Source organism: Phyllostomus hastatus, unplaced genomic scaffold (assembly GCF_019186645.2).
Source record: "Phyllostomus hastatus isolate PE091 unplaced genomic scaffold, TTU_PhHast_1.1 phas_scaffold_46, whole genome shotgun sequence".
NCBI classification, from domain to species: Eukaryota; Metazoa; Chordata; class Mammalia; order Chiroptera; family Phyllostomidae; genus Phyllostomus; species Phyllostomus hastatus.
This window is the reverse complement of record NW_025334032.1, coordinates 22486875-22510820: the sequence shown is the minus strand read 5'-3', so window position 1 is coordinate 22510820 and position 23946 is coordinate 22486875. Positions and strand designations below refer to the sequence as shown.

Sequence of the window (23946 nt, the reverse complement as noted above, 5' to 3'; positions counted from 1 at the left end):
AAAACGTGGATCCTAATCCCAGTATTTCTGTTTGCTAACTACGTGACTTTGAACAAGGAACAAGCTGCCAGAACAGTGATCTCCTATGAAAAAAGAATGCTAATCAAACTTCCCATACAGTGTCTATGAGGACTGAATGAGATAATGGATGTGCATGCCATGAGAACAGCGGCTGACACACAATTGCTGCTCAATAAACACTGGCTGAAGCGACAGCCAAGGCTGTAGTAGCATCTAATGCATTTTAAATGTCTGAGATGAATTTACAACTTGGTATTCCTCCAAAATTAAAATCTACTTGAAAAGGTTTCTTATAATAGCCCTTTCTTGCTCTTGCTGAACCCACTCATTCTTTCAGGCTGCATTTCCTACTCCATATTTGATAACGGCTTTCCTTTTGTAAACTCTGAGAAATTTCCCCACTAGAGCTTCCACTCTGTAAGCCTTCTTGCCACCCATCAAGCTGCTGCTACCATTGCAGAGAGTTTAGTCCACCTTTAGGCCTTGCAGACTAGCCACCCCCCGAGACAGGTGCTGTTGCCAAGCTATTAGAGTGCCCAGTTCTCTGTCATGTTGCCACTTTGCTTTCTTCCTGATCCATGATCCTATTCTTCAAGCCCTTACATCCTCTTCCTCTACAGCTTACAAAAAAAGGATCCCATAAACTATTTACATCCAGAATCTTTCAATAGATTGAACTATATTTATGGAACTCCTACTTTTGCCAGGCACTGTGTTTGGTCTTGCCAAAAACATCATGGTTTTTAAAAGACAGTGTATTAGGACATATAAATGAATGCAAATAAAACTCCATTGGGACAAGTGGAGCAAGCAGGTTGACCTGGCTCTGTGGAAAGAAGATGGGTCTTCTCCATGCTAAGTATATCACCAGTGTAGGCAGCCACATGTTCTGCTTGATGTTCAAGGGGAGCCCAGAGGACCACTCCTTGACTTTGACTATAGAGAAATGTGGTGGCTTTGAAACATCCACATATTCTTTCATAACTTTCCCTTTAAGAAGAGGATCCCAGACTCTCCCCTAATCCCTTTTTGGTGTGGCTGCACTTGGCTTCATTGGAACAAATAGAAAAAAATGGAATTAATAGTGTGTGCATTTGGAGGCTTGGTCACACAGGGGCTATGTCTTCTCCCTTGTTCTTTCTCTTGGATCTATCACTCCAGAAGAAGTTAGCTGCCATCTCTTGAGGGGAGAGCCAGGTGGTGAGGAACAGAGGCCCCCTGCCAACAGCCGTGAAAGGGCGCCATCTTGAAAGCACGCCCTTCAGCCCCAGTCAGACTTTTGGATGACTATGTCTTGGCATCATTCCTGATTCACAGAAACTGTGAGACAGCAAATATTTGTGGCTTTAGGCTATTTACTTTTGAGATAATTTGTTACACAGCAATGCATAGTTAATAGAGAGGAAATGGACATTGTCACGTTTTGGAGTTACTTAGAAGTAGTAAGTGATATATTGTGTTTAAAGGTAGCTACTGAGTGTGTTATGCCATCAACTTTGGAACCTGAAAATGCCAGGAAAAAAATCCAAAGCCGTGACTGACTTTCGTCCCAGAATAAGATGCATGCCTTGGCTACAGCTGGCTTTGACAACCAAAATAATGTCACCTTACATTCATATAATATTTTATGCCTCATATCACCTGATCCTGGAAAATTATTTTCTATATTTTATAAATAACATGATATAAAGTGCATTGCTTAAGGTTTCATAGATAATGATATGGATGGTATGAATTTGGGACCCTAAATTTCTATTTGACATAATTTGTTTATATTATACTCTCCACATGATTCTATTCCTAAGCCAATGACTATGTTAGTTAATAGGGGAAATAAAAAAATATTTACAGACTATTTATTCTGTGCCAAGAAATGCATAAGGTATTTTACATACTTTATTTCATTTAATGATCATATCCACTGACATAATTTTTGTTAATATCAGTTTTCAGTTCAGGACACTTGAGAGTGAGGAGAAATAGCAAGAAACTATAAAAATAATAAGGAAATATAAAAGTTACTATCATTCAGTCTTAGTGTTCTTTTCCCTGAAATTCCTACAGCTATAATTTAACATGATATAAGATGGGATCATTCCTAAGTCTTGCCTGAACTACTTTAATAATTTTCTGCTTCTAGATTTTTCCAGTCTGCTACCAGAGTGATATTTCTAAAATCACTTGAATGTGACTCCATTACCTATAGGATTAGTTCTCTCTTACCTATAGAATAAGCCCCTCCTTGGCCCCACCCCGAGGACTGCTTACTCTAGCTAACTCCCGCTGATTGGTTCCTCTCTCTACACTCCAGGCTCTTTTCTAAACATATAAATCAGCTGTTACTAATGGTGGTGTCACTTGCTAGACCAACCTCCTTACTTTTCCTGTACATCTACTCATCAACAACTCAAGTGCCACCTCTTCCAGGGAGTCTTCTCCCAGGCTAAGTTGGCTTCCCCTCTTCGTGCTCCCATAGCATGCCCTGCTTCCCCAGAAATGTCATTTCCCATCTTATATTAAAAGTATCTGTCTCTCACTGTCTGTAATACTAGAAAGCAGTGCATACCTTCAAAAGCAGTGTTTTGGCCTCTTGGGGCAGTGGAGATATAGCAGCGAACAAGGCCCAGAAAACCCCTGCCTCTCTGGAACTTTTACTCTATTTGTGAAATCATAGAAGAATGGGTGAATGGATAGATAGATAGAAATTTCAGAGGAAAATAAGTAAGGTAGAGAATTAAAATAAAATGATGTGGTAAATAATACCTAGGATACATTTAAGCTGAGTATTGATTGACAAAGAGGAGTTAGTCATGTTGGTGACTGATGGAAAGACACATCAGAAAGTGATTCCAGGTACTGTAGGAAACACAAGTTAAGGCAGCAAAATGTTTGGTTGTTTGAAAAACAGAGCAAAGGGCAGTCAGTATTCCTGGAGCACAGTGGGCAGGAAGAGATTGGTCTGAGCTGGCGCAGAGAGCTAGGTGAAGGTCAGATCTCGTGGGCTCTGCGAGCAGCACAAGAAGTTTGGATTCTCTTCTGAGTACAATGGGAAACTTTCAGAGGATTTCCAGTGAAGAAGACTAAAACATGTGGTATATTTTTAAAAGCTTATTCTGGCTGCTGTGTGAGAGATGGCATATAAAAAAGAAAATGTGCCCACAGGGAGCAAGTTAGGAGGCTGCTGCAGGGAGTGCAGAAAAGATAGAAACTGAGGAGATGGAGAGACGAGGACAGATTTGAGATAGGTAGAGGCAGCCACAGGGCTTGCTGATAGATTCCACGTGGAGAGAAAGGGAAGGCGAGGAATGGAATCAGGTTTTAACCTCTAGCCTTTTGCCTTGCGCGACTGGATAAATGATAGTGTTGTTTAAAGATATGGGAGATGGGAGGGGGATGAGGAGGTAGAAGGTCTTGGAGGGAAGTCAGGTGTTCTCCTTTTAATTATGCTAAATTAAAGATGCCTGTTGGACGTGTCAGTAGGAAGTCTGAAGTTCCAAGAGAAAGATCAGGGTTGATCTTACTATGTATATCCATAGGTATGGGTATGTATAAATGGATAGATAGATAGGTATATAGATAATACATATGGAGATGATTGATAAATAGATAGATAATACATAGATGATAGAGAATAGATAAACAGAGTCTGTGTGTGTGTGCGCGCGCACGCGCATGCGTGTATTCGGATAAGCTATCTTCTGGAAAATGTGCTGACAGAAAAGAAGACAGCACCAAGGAATGATCTTTATAAGCCCCCTCGTGACCAAGCTTTCATGACAATCTCTCCCAGGCAGAAACTGGACAGGAGCTGTTGGACCTGGGCAAGGGCTTGATGTCACGTGTAGGCTTTATACATTTTCCCCCTGAGGCTGGTCTCACACTCCGACTCTCGTCCTGGTGCCAGTTTCAGTAGATGGCTTCCTGCCACTGCCAACACTGGTGCCACCTAGTAAGTTCCCACCTCCACCCATTCACAAAGCAGCAAAGCGATTTTCTTTGGAATGCTCTTCCATAATTCTGTCACACTTTAAATATACACATTGAAAGTAAAATAGACAATTTTGCTAAGGGAAATTGGACATTTTATTATAGCTTGTTGTCCTGAACAAATTATATAAATAACAATACTTCCGATCACAGATGGTCCGTTTTCCGAGATGCTCTGTAATAACTCACCAAGCCATCTCACCAGCAGAATTTTGCCTTTTTTTCTTATGCTCATCAATGAGAAAAAAGGTTTAATCTTTCACCTCAAAGTAATCTCAGTATGCAGATAAGGTCATGTATTTTCCAGGTCCTATTTTAGTTCCCTAATATTCTAGATATAATACTCATTCATAGGTGGATGTTAACTATCCTGTACATGTGAGTCTAGAATATTTTTATTAAAGGCATATGGTTCAACTGAAAAAAGAATGGTCTTTCATTTATATTTTTTACTTGTTCCTCAAGCAAAGAGATTCAGCATGTCATTCATTAATAAAACAAGTTCATCTTCCTGAGAAAATTGCAAACCTCAGAAGTCACTCTATCTTTGATTTCTTTAATTTTTTTTCAAAGAGGGACAAAAAATAACTCAGCACTTAATGCCGAGTCTTTCCTTTGGCATTTAAACATTCTGTCTTATATTGTTACTCAGCAGCTTCACTAGTGTACTGTAGTGGTTTCAGAGCTGCTGGCACGGCGGGGCTGAGCCACACTTCCTGGGATTCTCTTCCCTGTCTGTTTCTGGGTTTGTCTTTTTCCATCGGGAAGATCTGCACTTCTGTGCCTTCCTCACCAGATTCCCCCTCAGAATGCTCACTTCACAGAGGTTGAAGGTGGTTTTCTGTCATCCTCACAGGTTCTAGCCCACACTCATGAATTTGAGCTTGTTCTTGCTCTTCCCTGCTTTATATCCACTTCCCTTTCCTACATCCTGCCCTGCACACCTCACGCTCTGGCATTGGATGCAAAGCCAACAGCAGTAGAGATTGCTTACCCAGTGCCCACAGCTGCCTAAGGTCAAACCTGGTGCTTCTCTTTCTCTGGGTCCCCTTCTCTCCTCCAAAGGATGCATCTCCTCTTCAAGCCTTAACCTCACTTACCTAGCAGAAACAATGATCTCCATTTTAAGTCATGGCTTGTATCTGCATTCCAGGTCTGTTTTCCAACTACCTGCTTCAAAAGCAATATGTCTAAAGTCAACTTACTAAAGTCTATACCAATCTCAATATTCCTTCCATCTCCCAGGCTGGAGAAAGGCAGGCACCTTTCATTCCCTTGTTGTCCTATCAGCAATGACTATCAAATGGTTCCTCCAACTTCTGGAGAAAAACAGGGCCAGAGGGGAAATACAGCAGGTGGCAATTTTGTTTAGATCAGTTTCCCTCAAATTCAGCATACTATTTATTTTATATAAGAGGGTTCTGTTGTTTAATTTTGAGCTCTTTTGCAAAACCTTTTCCTCTATGCAAGCCATACGTCACCCTCCGCCCTTCTCATTGCTACCATTGCTAGACTGCGGGGCACTCTGTCTCCTTCAGGGAGAACACTGGTAGGAAACTCCCTCCCTTTGTTCTTTACCCAGCCTTTGTGGTCATGGTGGTCTTGAAACTTCAGCAAGACTCTCCTGGCCCAAATTAACCACCAACCCCTCACTGACAAACCCTCTGGGTTTTTTGGTCATCTTCCTACTTAATTCTTTCTGGTATTCAGTTACCCTGTTCTGCACCTTCCTTCTTGAAATGGTTTTTTTTCCTTTGCTCCTGAAACACTTATCTATCTTGTTCTCCTCCTGCTTAGAAAAGGAATATAAAATGTGCCATTACGAAAAAACGCTCTGACTTCTTTTCCTTTGTCACTCTGTGTGTGTGCATGTGTGTGTGTTTGTTCTTGCTCTTTTCCAGATGCTCTCCTTGAATGATCTCATGTATTCTCACCTCATTCACTTCAGTAATCTCCTGTGAGCTGATGACTCCTGAGTCTGCACCTCCAGCCATCATCTATATTGTGAACTCCAGATCCACAGACCTAAATGATCACTGGACCACCTGAATGTTCTCAGACACCTTAAACTGAGACTGCCCCAAATTGAATTCACCCTTGTTCCCCAGCCAGCTTCATCTCATCCAAGCACATTTCTCTCATTATTCATGTCTGCACTAATCTCTCCCATCTCTCAATTTTTTGCATGATGTTATATAAAATCATGTTGCATATGTTAGCATTTAAATGTTCTATTATGCTCATCTCTTAATTTAGTCTCCTAATTGAAACTTTAGGCTTCTTGAAGGTAGGGATCACACTACTGAGCAGTCCCATATTCTTGAAATATCTGGATTTTAGACAGACAGAGAATGGAATTGAACCATTCTTAAGAATTGGAGCTCTACAAAAGGAGGCACTGCCAGGAATCATAACTCAATCTGTGTCTAAATCCAATGGTAGCAGGCATAATTCATCTTTTTCTGTGAACACTACTACTAAAGTAAATAATTTTAAAGTAAAAAATCTATAAGAAAAAATGCAATGTGCTAAACTAAATTTTTAAAATATACTTAGGACTATGTCTTAAGAATTTCTTCATATGAATGGCTCTGCAAAACTTGATAATGTATCTCCCTCCACCTCCAATTCTCTGATGGGAACAATTGGACCTCCACCTCCAACTCTCTGAGGCCACAGGAGAAAGACATGACTTCTTAGACTATAGTGGTTCGGTCTCTAAGGATGGCTGTCCCTTGACTCTGAAAACCAGTTGGAACCTGGGGTAGTGGGGGAAGGTGGGAAGCAGAAACCAGAGGCAGGGCTTCCAGGTCCCACTTTTGTTCCCCATAGTCAGGCTCCCCACAGGGGCTGCCATTGACCTTCTACCAAGTGGCCAGTGGTAGAAGGAGTCCTCTCCGAGTTCTCATCATGACTCTCAGAGGTCATATATCAGCTGGCTAATAAACTTTCTCCAGCTAAAAGTCACAGTGAAGCTCCTTACTCCCTGTTAGTCCTCCAAAAGGATAAAGTTGTTACAAAATATTTGAAATCATTGTTTTATCAGCACTAACTTAAAGAAGGGAAATAAATCATAGTGGACAAAACGATGAAGGCATGGGGGGTCTAGAAATATTTTTTTGTATAAGAAAATATTTAACTTATCAAGTTTTATATGTTTTCCCTTGTACTAGTATAAGTCCAGAGTATATGGAAATAGGTGTAACTTCTTCAAGCTTATCTGGTCCTGGACCTAAAGAGGTCAAGCTCAACCTTGCTAGTCCCAGCCTTCTTTTTCTGCCTTCTCCTCCCCATTTAAAGACATCCTTTACATTTCTATCTCAGGCTTGCCATCTAAACCTCTCACAGGTAAGATTCTGATATTTTTCATTTATGCATCCCATTGTGCAATTATGTCTGTGACTTCTATGGGAAAGTAGACAAAGTAGATTTTTTGTCTGGGAAAGACAATTTTGACAATTAGCTAGCAGGCATGTATGGGAAGGAGGGTATCGCTGTGAGAGGAGAAATTGATTCCCTGAAATCACATCATAAGGCAGGCCAGTTGTTACAGCCTGTCACATCCTCCCGAGGAAATGAAGAAATTACAGCCAGCAGAGAACATTTTGAAATGATATTCACGATTTTCATTGATTTTAGTCATTCTAATTCTGTGTTGGCCTCAATTCTAATTAAACAGTGGGGAAAGGAAAGACTATTAATTGTTGAGCATCCATTGTGGGCACAGGATGAGATATTTTATTTAAAAAATCCAGAAATAATCCTACTTCAAGGTTAAAAGAGAAATTACCTGCATAGGTAGTAAAAAAATCTGCTTTAGAGCACTAAAGTCATTCTTATTATGAATATCTGAATCACACAGAGCAAATAATCTGCTGTCGATTCCTAGAACCATACACTAGAGAAAGTGTTACAAGCATGAAGGAAGAATAATTAGAGTAATTTTCAACAGAGGTTGGACAGATGAATGTCTCTAATCATAATTCTTTGATCACCAATGTCATTTATTCTTAATATAATTGTTATTCCTGTTTTCTCTCCTCACTTAATAATGATAAAATATCCTATCAGGTGTTACCAAATTTAAATAAGCATATATAAGTAAAAGGGCTGTACAAAGAGAACCCAGAACAAGTAAACTTTTAAGTGAAGAAATTAGTTTCTTTTGGGTAAAGGCTTAGCAGGTGAAGCCCTTACAACCGCCCATACAACAAAGCTTCCTGTTCATAGGCAGGTGCCTCATCCTGTTCACACCTGACTTCCTCCTGGATCCTGAGCTTGTTTTCTTTCCTTCTTTCTTAAGTCAGGTTCCAGGCTACTTTGGGCACCAAGAACTGCACCAAGAGCCTGCATTCCTAGTGATGACATTATGATTGAAGGCATAGCGGGTCCTTGTTGTGCCACCCCCCAGCTCCACATCGCTGACAGCTACTCAGCACTCACTGACCTTCATCACTGAGCAAAGCGCCAGTAATCTCTCTTGCACTCTGAATGCACCAAAGAATTAAGGGTTCACCCTCTGGAATTGCAAAGCTTTAGTGTTTCTGCACTTAAAAGTTACACAAGCGTTTTAAGGATAAGAATGAAACATTCACTTGTCATGTTCTACTACGTGATTTAGAACCTAGCACATAGTGGGTCACTTAATAATTATTTGCTAAACTATTTACCCAATCGGTGAGCACTCTGGTTTTCCTTCACCATGACATGTTGCCTCACTGAAAACCTCCAGATCTTGAGTGGATCAAATTCTGTTCATAGAAATGAACTCTCTTGATTCACTATAGAAATATCACTTGCATATTCTAGAAGGTTAGCTCATTAGTTAATTGCTACTGGGTTTCTTGATAGTTCAGTTTGAAATGAAAAATACCCCTCCAGTGTATACATATGTTGAAAAGCACTGATGAATATTTTACTCGCACTGATGTTTTGCTGCCATACTTGTGTGAGAGAGGCTCACCCCTTTTCCTTCATGTTTGGAATGGGAACAACAGATGCTGGCCACTGAATTTCCTGGCTGCAAGAAATCCCTCAGATTATACTTTGACCTGGTCTCTCTTCTTCATGGGGGTCCACTTTTACCTGCAGGACTCTTACATAATATGGAATTACAAAATTATGACATCCAGTTCTAAGGCTAAGAAATAGAAACCTATATAGTTGGCTTCCAAACCTTTGAAGTATGAAGGCTGCTGACAAATCTGAAACCCCTCCTACTCAGTTGCCCTGAGTAGGAATTATGCTAACCTAAGGCTGGATTTAAAATGAGAAAAACTTTAGCACACCCAGTAAAACCCATCTACAACAGAGACTTGAAGTGTCCTTTCTCATATAGACATTCTCATAGAATCTATTGTCTAGATTCTAATTTAGTAAGTTGCCTGCTCATGAAAATCTTAGCTATAAGTAAGTTTATTTTATTTAGCACTGGAAAGGTGTTATAAAATAGAGTGTATTATTTGAACTTTATCTATTATCAAGGAAATAAAATCAGAGGTCTGAAACTCATCTACTCAAGGTTATTATAAGATCTTTGTGTTAGAACAGAAATGAGTTTGGTGGTGATGGTTTTAGAAATCAAAAAGAATACAGTGCACATGTTATCCTGTTAGGTGTCTTTAGAAGAAAGGGCACTTAAATAAGGGAGAGAACAGATAGATATAGCTCCAAAGAGTATAATAGCACCAGAGGCTGTGGGTAGAACTTTGAACTCATTGTGTCCCTAGCTTGAAATATCACCCACATTTCTGAAACCTAGCTTTATAGATTTTGATTTGTATTTGACTACTCAGCATGAAATAGGCTGAGATTTTTTTGTGACCCTAAAAGCTCTAGACGAAACACACATTTCCCATTTGCTGCTAAGGACTATTAAGAGTGACAGATATAAATGACTATTATGATGCTTATATAAATTTATATTCTGACTGAGGTCCAGATTCTGGTTCCATCTGACTAGCCTTAACACAATCCAGAATGGTATAGATAATGTTAACTCAAAGAAATAAGAAAAACCCAAATCTTCAAATTGTTTGCTATTAAGTTATAACTGAAATAACAGTGGTTAACATTAAAAGAGGTGTCACTCTTGCACATGAAGAGTATTCAGTTTTTTAGAAAGCCCTTCCAACTGAGATTAGCCAGACTCTGGTATGAGCAGAAGCACATAGATGCCTGAGTGGAAAGGATGCAAACAGGGAAGAAAAGTGAGCTCCATATTATCAGAATGGTTAAGGAGCTCTATCCATGGTCTCAAAAAATATCAGGGGAATGATTTTAGAAAATTTAACCAGGATCACAGTTCAATTTGTTTTCAAGGTTTATAATCTATGGTCTTTGGAGAGTAATGTGCTAACTACAAATGATTAACAAAATGCAACTGAATCAGAGGGCTAGATAAAGCGGGAAGCCTGGGGAGGAATCAAGGTGTAAAGACTGTGTGTAATTGGGACCATTCAGAAAATGTTCTTTCTGGACCTGGCTGGTGTGGCTCAGTGGATTGATTGCCAGCCTATGAACTGAAAGGTCGCCAGTTTGATTCCCAGTCAGAGCACATGCCTGGGTTGCAGGCCAGGTCCCCAACTGGATGTATACGAGAGGCAACCGATCAATGTATCTCTCACACATTGACGTTTCTCTCCCTCTCTTCCTCCTCAAAAAATAAATAAAAATCTTTTAAAAGTTATTTTTTTAAGTTGTACTTTCTGGTATTGCAAGACTAAATATCAAGCTTGAACCTGTTGTAGAACATGAGGATGTTCAACAGGTAAAAGGCATAAGACCACAAGATATTCAGAATGAGAGTGGTCTTTGGAGTCCTGCCCTAGATCTCTATGTTCCACTGTCTGGTTAATGTCATTTTGGGATGACATTAAACCCTGAGAAAAAGTGAACTTTTTTAATGAGAGTCCAGGAGCCCCACATTTGGGCTAGAAAATAGAGTTTGCTGTAAAGAAGCCTGGGACAATCTTACAGAAGAATTACTGGGACACCAGAAGTACTGCTACCTGAACATTCATCTACCCATTCCTCGAGGCCTATTTCAAGTTTAATTTTGTTAATACACAATGTAAACACTCATTGTGGAAAAACTTCATGTCAAGTACTATCTAAGCAATTCTGTGCTCTTTTTTTGTTCTTAAAACTCAATCCTCATCTGTCAGTTTTGGAAAGCATTTTTATAATCTGTTATACTTTACTAATGTGAAGTCTAAGTCACAGATAGGTCTTTAAGTAACAGGCTCAAGGTCACACATTCAGTGGAAAGTAGAGCTGGGATTGGATCCTCATGGTCTCATTCACAAACCACTTTCCTGTACTCACTCCTCAATGACCTTTCCTGATGGCCCCCAAACAGACACAATTTCTTCCTTTTCTGAATTCCAGTGGCATTTTGTACCTCTTTTACTTACCATATTCTATGTTGATTTTAATGATTATTACTTGACTACTTGTTGCATCCCCTCAACTAGATTATAAATTTCCTGAGAGGTAAAATTACCGTATTTTTTGGACTATAAGACACACTACCCCGCCCCCTACACACACAAAAATTTGGGAGGGAAATGCAGCGGTGACCCTGCTCCTGCCTCCTGTGAACCCGCTCCACTGCCATCAACCACCCCCTGCACCCCGCGCCCCCCCCCCCGCAGTGAGCCAAGTAAGCTACATTAGGACTATAAGGCACACCCCTCTTTTCCTCCCAAATATGGGAGGTGCATCTTATAGTCCAAAAATATGGTATCTTGGTATCTCCTTCTGTTGTCCCTAAGGCCTGTTTTTAATGCACCATATTAGGTACTCAGTAGATTTTTGGTTGTAGCACTGAATTATATGATATGAAGGGCTAACTTGTCCAATCACTCACACCACTACCCCACCCACACTATGAAAATGCAGCCATAATGGACATACTCAATCCTCTCCTCTACCCCCAAAAGAGGTGATGGACAATTGAACTCAGTAACACAACCAAGGGCATGTTTTCACTCCCATCATGTCTCCTCCCCCCACTTTTCCAACAAAATCAACCTATATGAAGAGAAATTCTTCACTTATTTCATTCGATTCCCTGGCATTGCATATTCCATGATAATTTTAAAACGAGTAGACAGATTCTGGCCAAAGTCAACATTCTACTAAAGTTTGGTTGGAGTAAAAGTCAATGGCAGCTAAATACAGTGTATAGACAAACACAATCTAATTTCTAATGAATTTTGGTGAAATGTGTGGGAAGGGGTTGCAGTCGCTTAGACAAGATCCAAGATGAGTGCAAGTCCAGATGCCTGGACTGTTCAGGTGAGGGGCCAAGGTCTCCTTTAGAACCTTTCTGACTCCCTCTTACCTGAGAAGCCACCAGAATTTGTGATCTATACTAATAGCATGAAATAAAGCTAAAATAAGCTTCTTTCTCTACCTTCTCCTTATACAAACAGCTTCACCCTTTTCCCTCCAAGTGACAGACAGCATTTGGAAAGCCCCTGGCCTTTGGTCTAAGGACAGAATGAAAGGCCTTCTTCTCTCACACAACGTGATTAAAGGGTAGATCCCCTCTGGGCCACCCAGCAGTACAGAAGTAAACACGAAAGAAGAACTAGTTTACAGCCAATCTTCTGCCAGCTGAAAAAATGTATAAAACAGTTAAAGAAGCTAAATACCAAAGCCATAAAATAAGAGAATGTTAGAATTGATAGAGACCTTGACTACCCCATATTCCAGCTCCCTCAGGTTTCAAATGAAGACATTGAAGCTTGGTGAGAGGCCATGATTTATTCAAAGCCACACAGGGAAAGAAAGAACTACTGATATGTGCCACATTATTAATGAATCTCAAGAACATTATGTTGGGCAAAAGAAGCCAGAAAGTGAAGAATATATACTATATTATTTTACTAAGGTCTAGTACAGGCAAACTTAAGCTATGCTGACAGAATCAAAAAGTGTTTGCTTGGGGTGGGGTATTGGCTGAAAAGGGGCACGAGAACTTTTGATGGTTGAGAAAATGTTTTATATTTTAGTTGGGCTGGTAATTACATGGTGTATAAAGTGTCAAATCCCATCCAATTGTATACCTGAAATCTATGCATTTTATTGTATGTAAATTGCATCTCAATAGGTAGATTTTCAAATAATGTTTTAAAGTTGTTAAGAGCCACAGAGAGTGTGAGAAACAGGGCTGACAATGGGGCTCTGGTTGTCCACCTCCTAGGCAGGCCTATTAGGCTCCACCACCCTCCTTCCAGACTTTTCTCTCTTTCTTGATGTGCTTTTCAGAGCCATGTCAGGTTGGTGATTGGTCCTGGATGACTATCTGAAGCAGCATGACAAAGAATGTGAAAGGTTTCAGTGGGGTCCACAATTAAATCTGGGACATTAAATCATCAGCTCAGAACTACTCTGGAGACAGCCGTGACTCATGCAAATTTCAAGCAAGACAAAATAATGATTATGGGTCCCCCAAGAAGGAGGTGGGTAGAAGAATGAGTGAGCTGAGAAATATTAGATGTCAGCAGTAATGCTAAAAGTAACATGAAAGAATGAAGGTGCTCACCATTTAGTTCTTTCCAAGCCTGCAAAAGGCCTAATCTATTCACATACTATAATTATAATGCATTCCTAGGTGTGGTATATATAGAAAAAGCATGCAAGTGAGACTTTTTGAAAAATAGAGCTGTTAGAATTGCCTGTGCATTAGGGCTATATAGAGAGAGTTATATGGTTTTGTTTTGTTTTTCTGTCTTCTCTGATATTCTCCTCTTTACAGGCTACTGTCTTTTTCATTTGCAAAGTTTGATTCTGTTTCATCAGAGTCCCTCCTTAGAAAAGGGAGGCCTGTTGACAACAGTGGACCAGAATGTTCTATTAAAAAAACAGGGCTAAAAAGAGAACACCCTTTAACCCCCAGGTCTCGCCACATCCTCACCCCTGTGCTGCAGCAGGCACCCGATTCACAGGATCTAGGAGTGCCTTGGGCTAGGAAGATTCGGCAACACTCCATAAACTCTGCTTCCTAGAAGAGCTAGTTTGCACCACCAGAATCATCGAATAGGACAGGCAGAACAGTTGTGTTGGGCTCTAGATACTGTTCTTTATTCCAGGCCTTTCCAAGCAGCTTCCAAATAATTATCAACTGAAGAGAAATAACCTGACACTCTTTGGGAAAGGACAGCTCTCCTTTCAACACTGTCTCATGTCCTGCTCATCTCAGAACTTTACTGAACTTTTATACTTTTCAGAAAAAAAAAATTCTCATGAAAAAATAGACCACAATATCAAATCCCAACTCCTCTGGTTATTGAAATTCTTGGTTAGTGGCTGTACACCATACTGAAAATTCCACAAATAATATTTATATTTTTAGCCTTTGAAAAGTCTATACATTAATTTGTTGCTGCTTTGTTTGCCTGTTTCCAAAGAGAGCATCTTCTTGGGGTTTATGCAACTTTTATTTATCATAATAAAAAAGCGTTCTTAATGGTTGGCATATCTTGCAACTATCTTACTTATTTTTGTGCACCCCTCAGATAACTTACCACTGTCCTGAAGGCAGGAACTGAATTCCAAGATATTTAAAGCAAATATATTCCAGCTCTGAAAACTAGTCTAAACATCCACTCAATCACTTCACAAATAAATTAATATATTGGAAAACTGAATAATATAAATGCTTTGTCTGGAGGGTTCATCTAGGTGAAAAAAAACTGCAGAAAAAGCAATATGTATCACCATTTAAGGTTTCCCATCAAAGAAAAAAGCAAATTTAGAAATTGCTGCTAAGTTCTGGTCAATCTGATTTATTCTCTTAGACACTTGTGTCTCATTTTCAACCAACTGAAGTATCAAAGTAAGTAATGGCAACTTTTATATCCTTTATTCTAGGTAATATACTGTCCTAAGGCTTGAAGTGTTCCCCAATCTCAAATTTAAATACATTGCATGGGAATTGTTCATTAGTCTATGGTATGCACTCATCTGCCTTTAAATTTCATTTTAATCATTTGTACTAATTGACAGGCTAGCTCCCCTGGAAACACTGAAAAATCTACCTAATAGGCAATTGCTTTAGACACTAGTGTGATCACCTGCATTTCTAAACCTTTAATCTCATTAGCTATTTAATGCCACTTAGTATTTCTCTTGTTATTTAATGATGGAGAAAAATTTGACTGCTATTTTGTTGTTTATGATGTTTGCCAAAAAAAAAGAAAAAATCCATATTACTACTAGTAATAAAGTCAGTAGTAACTTCATTCGAAACAATTTGTTAGATTATATTGTGACAGCTGTCATATCAGCGTGCATTAGAAAAGCATCAAAATTGGTGAATTTTTGCATAGCCATTTTAACATTGAAGATGGAAGAAAATATGCAACATGTTTGGCATAGTATGCATTATTATTTCAATAAAGGTGAAATTGCAGCTAAAACACAAAAAAAGATTTGTACAGTATATGGAAAAAGTGCTGCAACTGATCGAATGTGTCAAAAGTGGTTTGTGAAGTTTTGTGCTGAAAATGTCTCACTGGATGATGCTCCATGGTAGGGTAGACCAGTTGAAGTTGATAGTGATCAAATTGAGACAGAAATTGAGAACAATCAATGTTTTCTCCCACCACATGGGAGACAACTGACATACTCAAAATATCCAAGTCAATAAAGTTTTCAGTGAAAATGAACAATGTGTTTTTACTTTACAGAAAAAACTAAATGAACTTTTCGGGCCAACCCACTACTTTCAAAGCATTTTAATGTGTTGCTGTACTCCACTTGAACAGACGTTCCATAGCACTTTTCACCGGTGGCATCATCACCATCATCATCATCATCCTCATCAGCATCATCACCACTGTTGTCATTATTGTGACAGGCATAATAAGTTGCCCAGGAATATGTGACTGAAGGGATGCTTATGGAATAAGTCAAGTAGGTTTTACACTGCATTAATGTCCTAGGGCTGCCCTAAGTAAGAGAGAACCACAAACTGCATAGCCTAAAACAACAGAAGTTTATCCTCTCACAGTTCCAGGGAACAAAGTCTAAACTCAACGTGTCAGCAGGGCACACCCTCAAAAAGTTCCAGAGGAGAATCATTCCTTGCCTCTTCCAACCTTGCTGGCCCGTGGTGTTTTTGGCTTGTGGAAACATAACCCCAATCCCTGCCTATGTCTTCACACGGCCTTCTTCTCTGTGTAGCCAAATCTCCCTTTCCTTTATCTCATAAAGACACGAGGCACTGGATTTAGGGCCCACACTAAGTCTGGAATAATTTCCCCTTGAAATTCTGTTTACATCTGCAAAGATCCTACTTATAAATAATGTCACATTCTGAGGTTCTGGGTGGACATAATACTGGGGACACATTGCTAGCTCCAATAAAATGGTGAAGGCTAACTGGGGGACCTGTCGTAAGAAGAATTTTAAAGCTAAATTCAGGATTAGTAAGAAAGAGCCCAGGCTCATGAGAAAGGCATGGAAAGTGAATTCACGTTTGTCAGGCTCCTGTCATCACTATTCATGTGTCTGTAAGGGAACTGAGACTGGAAGACCTGTCGGTGCCCAAGAGGACGCAGTGGCAAACTTCTATTAGAATAAGATCTACTGACTTAAAATTCAGTGCTCTTTCCACCACACAATTTAATAAACTTTACTCATCTCAACACTTTTTCTAGATATTATTAGTAAAAATATAAATAAAGGAACTTGAAAATTGCTGACACCTTAACACTCATGTTATTTTAATTGCTCAGATTAGAATACTTACAAACCGTTTGGCTGACTTTCATTTTCAGCTCTGATGGGGTAATTGGTATAACACTAACCTTTCACCTAAGGACAAAGTAAAGGCTGGATAAATTCTAAAGAAAACATTTGGGAATCTTTGAAGAGTTGGTATACATTAAGGAAAGTATTATTAGTAAAAAAAGAAGGATATTTCCTGATGAAAATATACCTTTAATATATATTTTTTAAAAAATAAAATTAAGAAGTCATTTAGATAAATCCATATTCACAGTTGGAACTTTAAAATGATGTCTGTTTCTCATAAATATCATAAGCAGATCAAAAGTCAGTAAGGGCACAGAAAATTTGAACAAGGTTGAAAATTCTAACATAATTGATATACAGAACCATTTACCTAATTACTAAAAAAGTACTTTAAAAACCAGTGAACATGGGGTATTACCACAGCTGACCAGATGCCTGGGCCACAAGACAAGTCAACACAAACGTCAAGGGCCTGGAGTCTCTCAGACTGTGTCCTCTGACTGCAGCAGAATCAGGCACAAATGGATCACAAAATACATAATAGAAAAATCCCCCAAATATTTTCCTAACTATGGGTAAGGAAAAAATCGCAGTAAAAATTAGAAAATATGTTTAAATAAATAATGATGATAATACTATATATGCAAAATTGTGAGATACAAAAAATGTGACTTGCAGAATGTAGCTAAAATAATCTGTGGTGGCACAATGAGAACTTTAAATGCATGAATTATAAAACAAACACTTAAAAATTAATAACCTATACTTTGATGTTAACAATCTGGGGAGGCATGCAAATTAAATTGAAAGGGTGTAGAAAGAAGGAAATAATTTTTAAATGGTAGAAAATAACTGCACATAGAGAAAATCAAAAAATGCCAAAGTTCATTCATCAAAACACCTAGTATTGATAAAATTCTAACAAAAATGATCAACAAGCAAGAAAAGGAAGAGACACAAATAAATAAAGTCAAGAGTGAAAAACATCCTACAAACATTAAAAATAAAATTAAAGGAATATAATGCACAACTACATACCAATACATTTTAAAATGTAGATAAAATGAGCAAATTCATTGAAAAATAATGAATTAAAACTGATCCAAGAAGAAATAGAAAATATGAATAGTGCTATATTAAAGACATTAAAATTCTAGTACAGATATTTCTGCAGTATAAACTCCAAGCCCAGATGGTTACATCAATGCTTTCTTCCTAATATTTAAGGAATAATAGCAATTTACCACAAACTCTGTCAGGGATTAGAAATAGAGGGAAGACCTCTCAATTTATTCAATGAAGCATGCATAAATTCTGAGATTGAACCTGACAAACATATTACAAAGTATTATGGAACAACAGATCACACACATCCTAAATCTGGTATATGGCAGGTGAAACAGGCATGTGGGTCAAGGCTATTACAATGATTTCTTTCACATTCCCCTCACTTTACTTCTCAGAACAAGAGAGACCTTATTCTTTTGAGGCAGAAAAGAACTGTCTTTATTGGAAAGAAGGCAGTACAGTAGAAGAGGTACCCTTCTGAAGTCACATATATTTATTAAATCCTTCCAGGGAAGGTTGCCCCCTTTTCTCAAACCTCATCACTGTACTCTGTGTCAGCAGGCATCCATGCCAAGCCCGTGTGTGGTGACTGAGTGAAGTGGAAGAAGCAGAAGCACAGGTCAGATACTGTGAGATGTCACTCCCACTCTGCCATTCGTTGACCAGGTGACATTGGGTAAGCTTCTTTGTCTCTCTGAGCCTTAGTGTTTTCATATAAAATAATGGGTTGTTAGTAGTTATCTCAAGGTAGTGAAGTGCATCAAAGGAGACAATAGGTGTGAGAATGCCTAGCACAGATTCTGGCATGTCAAGTTGTACATGTACACATAGGGAGGCAGATTTTCCTGAAGCTGAAGATACTGTCTGCATTAGTCATTTACAGGACTCATGCTACTTCCAGTCACTATTGTCTACCTTTGTATGTTTTCAATATATATTATATTATGATACATATTATCTATATTAAGAGCAATAAATACATGCCCCTAAAAGATTACCATTTATTGTTGCAGCTACTTGTGTCTGTGTGTACATCAGATCCAGGTTAGTAGAATGCATATGGTGCCTCTTACAATATACTAGTCAGACGATGAATAGACTACTAGGTGGGGGAGTGGCCAGCAGTGTCCGATGATCCATAGGAGCACTCTAGGCACTCCATCACAAATCAGAGAAAATCTTCCTTTTGCTTAATTACCTTGATAAAAGTGCTCTGGGGTGGATCAGAGTAAAGCAAGTCATGAAAGTGGCTTTGATCATGAGACAATGTGACATGGATGCAAAGACTGAGAATCAGTAACCAACGCTGGGCTTACGTTTCCTCACCTACACCAGACCCCGTGACCTGTGTCTTTAAAATAACCTCACAAAGAAATTTGCTTGCCTGGAATTCACCTTCCTCATACTCCTGCATGGAAAATTTTACTTATAGTTTAAAACCATTTCTTCATTCATTCAAAAATGTTTATGAATCCCTTAAGATGCATGAAGTGCTGTGTTAGGCCCCAGGGTTCTGAGGGTGAGCAGAATCAGAATGTGACTTCTTCCTTCTGTGCTCAGCCACTGCACCAGTGTCCCTGTACAGCTTGCTCTGGTGGCCCCTTCCCTAGTACTCAAAGCTCTGAGAGCCCACATGGTATTCGAGAAAAATCTATGTCTTTACAAGGCGGTCTGGCGGTCAGCTCCTCAAGAGGCAGGCCTGGGTCAATTCATCTTTTATTTCCTAGCGTGCGCCTCGGAGCTGACACATAGTACAGCTCAATAAATGTTTGTTGAATACATCATTCATTATTTATGAAGCCTTGGTACAGTCAAATCTGTTAAATGATTCTGCTAATAAATATCAGAGAAATGAAAACAACCACACTCAGGAAAATTACATATTTTTGAGATATTCCTTGTTTTTTTCTATGTTGTCAGGTTTTATTAACAGTCCTAGCAGTTACTTTAAAAATGCCTACAAAGCTAATGTCATTTATTTTTAAGAAGATGAGAAGTATACATGAAGGTAAATATGCCCAATTGGCCTTTTCAGGTTTAAAATCATGAGAATTGTTTTATGTAATGAAATAAGCTTCCATTTAATTGGAAATACTCATGTACATGAATGATTGAATACATCATCAAATTTGTTAGGTTTCTATACTAATTAACAAGATTCATCTAGAAATGGCAGAAGATATTCATAACATTTGAAATAATGCTAAAGTCTGGCACATCCTCCAGACAGAGATAACATTGTTTATTTAAAAACACTTGGCATAGATATAAAACGTTCCTGAAGTTTACAAAAATGTGAACTGTCCTTAAAGAATGAAAAAAGAAAGCCTGTCATTACTTGTGCCACAAAAGGAGAAGCCATTCTTCAAGTGGACTTTTGGAGGCTTCCCAGCAAAAATATCAAGGGAACTCTGGAGATAAAGAGATGTTGTTTCCATCTATTTATTTTGAAATAATTAAAATGTTTAGCCTTTGATCATCATCTACAAATCACATATGAAAGGACTAAAGAGGGAAAGTATGAAAGTACCTACTTGGTCTGATGTTTAGATCCTTTCAGGTGGGCATGATACTGTTCTATTGAGTTTAGAGAGACACTGCAGATGGTACATCTGTAATTGCGCCTCAGACCTGTGGACAACAGACAGACCCGATTAGCTGCATGCTTGTCTTCACCCCCCTGAATGAACCCAAGATTCTCCAAAAGTTCAGGCTCAGAGCAGCTTACAGGTTATCTGGTCCACCCCACCAACCCTTCTGCCCCTCCTTCCAGAGCCCCGTCAATAGGTCGCATAGAAGAAGTATTATAACTGTGAATTATGCTAGAAGCTGCCTGCTTCATTTATGGGTGACTGACATTATTAGAACATACTTTATTGATGGAAAATGCTTCTGGAAATTTTGTAACCCAAGCAAAGAAGCAGTCCACTTTTTCTCGAGGCAGACAGACATGGTAAGCTGTCACATCTGCATGAAACTTGAGACTCCAGAGAAAACCTGTCTCAGTTCTTCTTCCACCACTACTCCGATGGCAGAATCAGACAACAGCACACTTATCACTCATTTGTGTTCTTCTTCCAGGACCATCTTATAAAATGTAAACACTCAGAAGGATCAAATGTTAATCTAATTCACATGAATGCTAACTTTCCACCAAAGAGTTTAAAAGAAAGTTATGTATTTATTTGTTTATTCATTTAATTACTTCATGAATAGACTATCAACTTTGGACCAGGCACTGAGAATTCCAAGATGAGTAAGTTGCTCTTTGCTCCAAGAAGTTTAGTAAAAACCCGACTCCTTTGTAACATTGACTCATCTAGAGTCAAGCGTGTTAGGAAGCAGCTTTAACCAAACAACTTGAAAGATTTGTCACAGCTCAGAGACCTACAACAGAACAAATTCCTTCTGCTAGTGTGTCCCATCAGGGCAGAGAGGAAAGTAAACTCATAGTCAAGATCTGAAACTTCAGATCTAAATTCTGGCTTCAATTATTTCTGGTTGTATGATCTAGGGGAAGTCACATAATTTCTTCCTGGCCCCAGTTTCCTTCATCTGCAAGATGAAGACAAGACCATCTGCATCACAAAGTTGTTGTAAGAATTAAGTCAGTAAGATATATTAAAATTCTTAGCAAGCGAGAGTTGTTTTTATTAATTTTGCTCCAAAATTCAATGTCTTATCCTTGTAAAAAGCCAGGCTATTAGGCAGCTGTAGCATTTTTTTTTCTGATGAATGCAGAGTATTTTCTTTCTAAGAGACAAAGTTCTTATTTTCTTAAAAGGAAAATAATGCACAGAGTTGGAAGAATTTTACAACCTGCTACCTGGGTGACTTTATACAAAGTATTTGACCTCTCTGTACTTCTGATTTCTTACATGATTGTGGGGGAAACCGAGTGAGATAAAGCATGCATGAGAGAGTGTCTGACACATAACAAGCAATCAATATAAATAAACTATTTTTACGATTTCAAAAAGATGTTCAAATGCAACTCTTTCTGTCCCAATGTCCTAGATGAAGCCCTAAGACACGGATGCTAACTACACCCACATTGCTAAAGTGAATGTGAGAGCCCCAGTTCAGGGCATCCAAAGGAAGTGATCAAGAACCCGTTTCCAGCCCCAAGCTGATCATTCACCTCCAGTCTAAAAAGGAGATAGAAGAAAGAGGTAGGGAATTTCTTAAAGGGAGCTTATACAGTACTGTGAATGTTACTTACCCTTCTCCATGTGAGAGAACTTACCTTATGGGGGTAGTTCTCTCTTACCTGTACCCTATGGGAAAAGGATTCAATGAACTATCTAGAGAGCTGGAGGCATGCTTTCTTGTACTTGGGAAGAAGGTTCTTGAACACTAAACCACCTGCAAGATCCAAAGCCCTAGAGATTGTGGCTATTAGCTACTCTGATGGCAAAGAAAGAAAGGTAGCAGAATTAGGCACAGCCTGTATTCACAGAGCTTGCCAGAGCATAAGATATGTGGAAGTTCCCACAGACCATGTGTGTACTGTGTATGAGAGGAGCTGGTTTGGAGATGTCTTAGATGCTGGAGTTGAGGACAATGGGATCTCAAAGGAAAGATGCTAGAAGTGTTCAGCTGGAAATCCAGAAGGTCGGCATGATCTCAAAGGAAATATTTAGCTCAGATCAAGTAATGCTGAGTTCCTGAAAGAGCCAAGAAATCCTTCCATGAGTAGTCAGTTTGCAACCCCTGCCAAGCCAGGCAAGATCTATGCCAGCTTCATATACGTATCTATCAAGTAAACCTTAATCCCCTTCACCTTTCTCACTTGATACACTGAATCCCTCAGCCTTGGAGGAACCTGAGGCAATCTGCCAAGGTAAAGAAAGAAAAGCAAAATCCTTAGAAGAAAAGCAAAAGCCCCAGGCAGAGAAAAAGAGAGCCTACCTACTCAGGCAGCCCAAGCAGAACTGAGCTAAGGAAGGGAAAAACTTTTAATAAAGTTAGAAGATAGTTTAAAAAATATTTTCCTATCCTGGATATGTCAATTAATGACAAAGAACTTTTATGTATCTAGAAATAAAAGTAAAGAAATCTTTGCTGCTTAAAAGTGTGTGAAAACTCATTAAACTTATCCCAGTTTTTATCCAAGAGGGAGGAAAAAAGTAACCCCACAGAGAGTTTGAAAGGGCAGCAGAGGGCAAGAGTAAGGTTACTTTCTGATTACATCTAATGAGTCTCACTGAATGTTACAGAATCACTCTTATGTCGATAATGTGGCAAAAAAAACAGAACCTCAAGGACACTGTCAAATTTGTATGGCCCAATGCAGGTTTCAGAAAAATCTATTTGATGTGTCATAGGATAAACTGGACTGGCCAGTGGAAAGACTGGCTTGTTGTTTTAGTTTCAATCACATAATTGGACACTGATATCCCTAACTGTTCAATTAAAAGTCAATTCAGTTATATTCAGTCATAGGGAAACAAATAATGAACCCACAGATCTCTGGGACCTTCTTAGGAAGCAATCTAAGGGACTCAAAATTTCCAGGCAGAGACTGATGATTCAGAGATGAAATAGACAACTGTTGACTCTCTATTCCCTCAAGCAATGACTCTCAAAATTCTCAGTGTGAATACTGCTTCTAATGATCATGCTAAAATGTAGACTCTCAGGCACAACTTCTGGAGATTCTGATTCTATAAGCTTTGGAATGGGGCCTGGGAATAGACAAGAAGTTTTCGACTTGTAACCCCAGCCCCCGAAATACACATACACTGTATAAAGTACTGCCCCATAGACATCCATGCTTTTTGGTAACTTCAATCTGCCAGAACAATAGTAGGTCTTTAAAAATATATTATTCCATAAAAAAGAGCTGTGCTCCCATTGCTTTTGCATTTCACAGGCGTGCATGATTCAAAAAGATTACCGTGGACCCCAAGCCCAGAGGCCATACGTTATCACAATGACCGTGCACAGGAGTTCTTTGAATCCTCATCTCCTCTTTTATGCGTCAAATCAGAATATGAAAACCAGCTTCAGGCCTTCCTCCCTCTGCAGTTCTCCATCAATTTTGTCATAATACACGATAACTACTTTTTATAGGGGTCCTCTTCAGACTACAGACCAATC

General features: G+C 39.0%; 1 protein-coding gene across 2 annotated transcripts in view; it reads right to left on the bottom strand.

Annotated features, from left to right (window-relative positions):
- Positions 1 to 23946, bottom strand: part of ZMAT4 (zinc finger matrin-type 4) — a 316551-nt gene that overhangs the window by 18207 nt on the left and 274398 nt on the right. For both annotated transcript variants that reach the window (XM_045821472.1, XM_045821471.1), the window contains one exon: positions 20379 to 20475. In XM_045821472.1, the coding sequence (XP_045677428.1) occupies positions 20379 to 20475 (97 nt within the window). The remainder of the gene's footprint in view (positions 1 to 20378; positions 20476 to 23946) is intronic.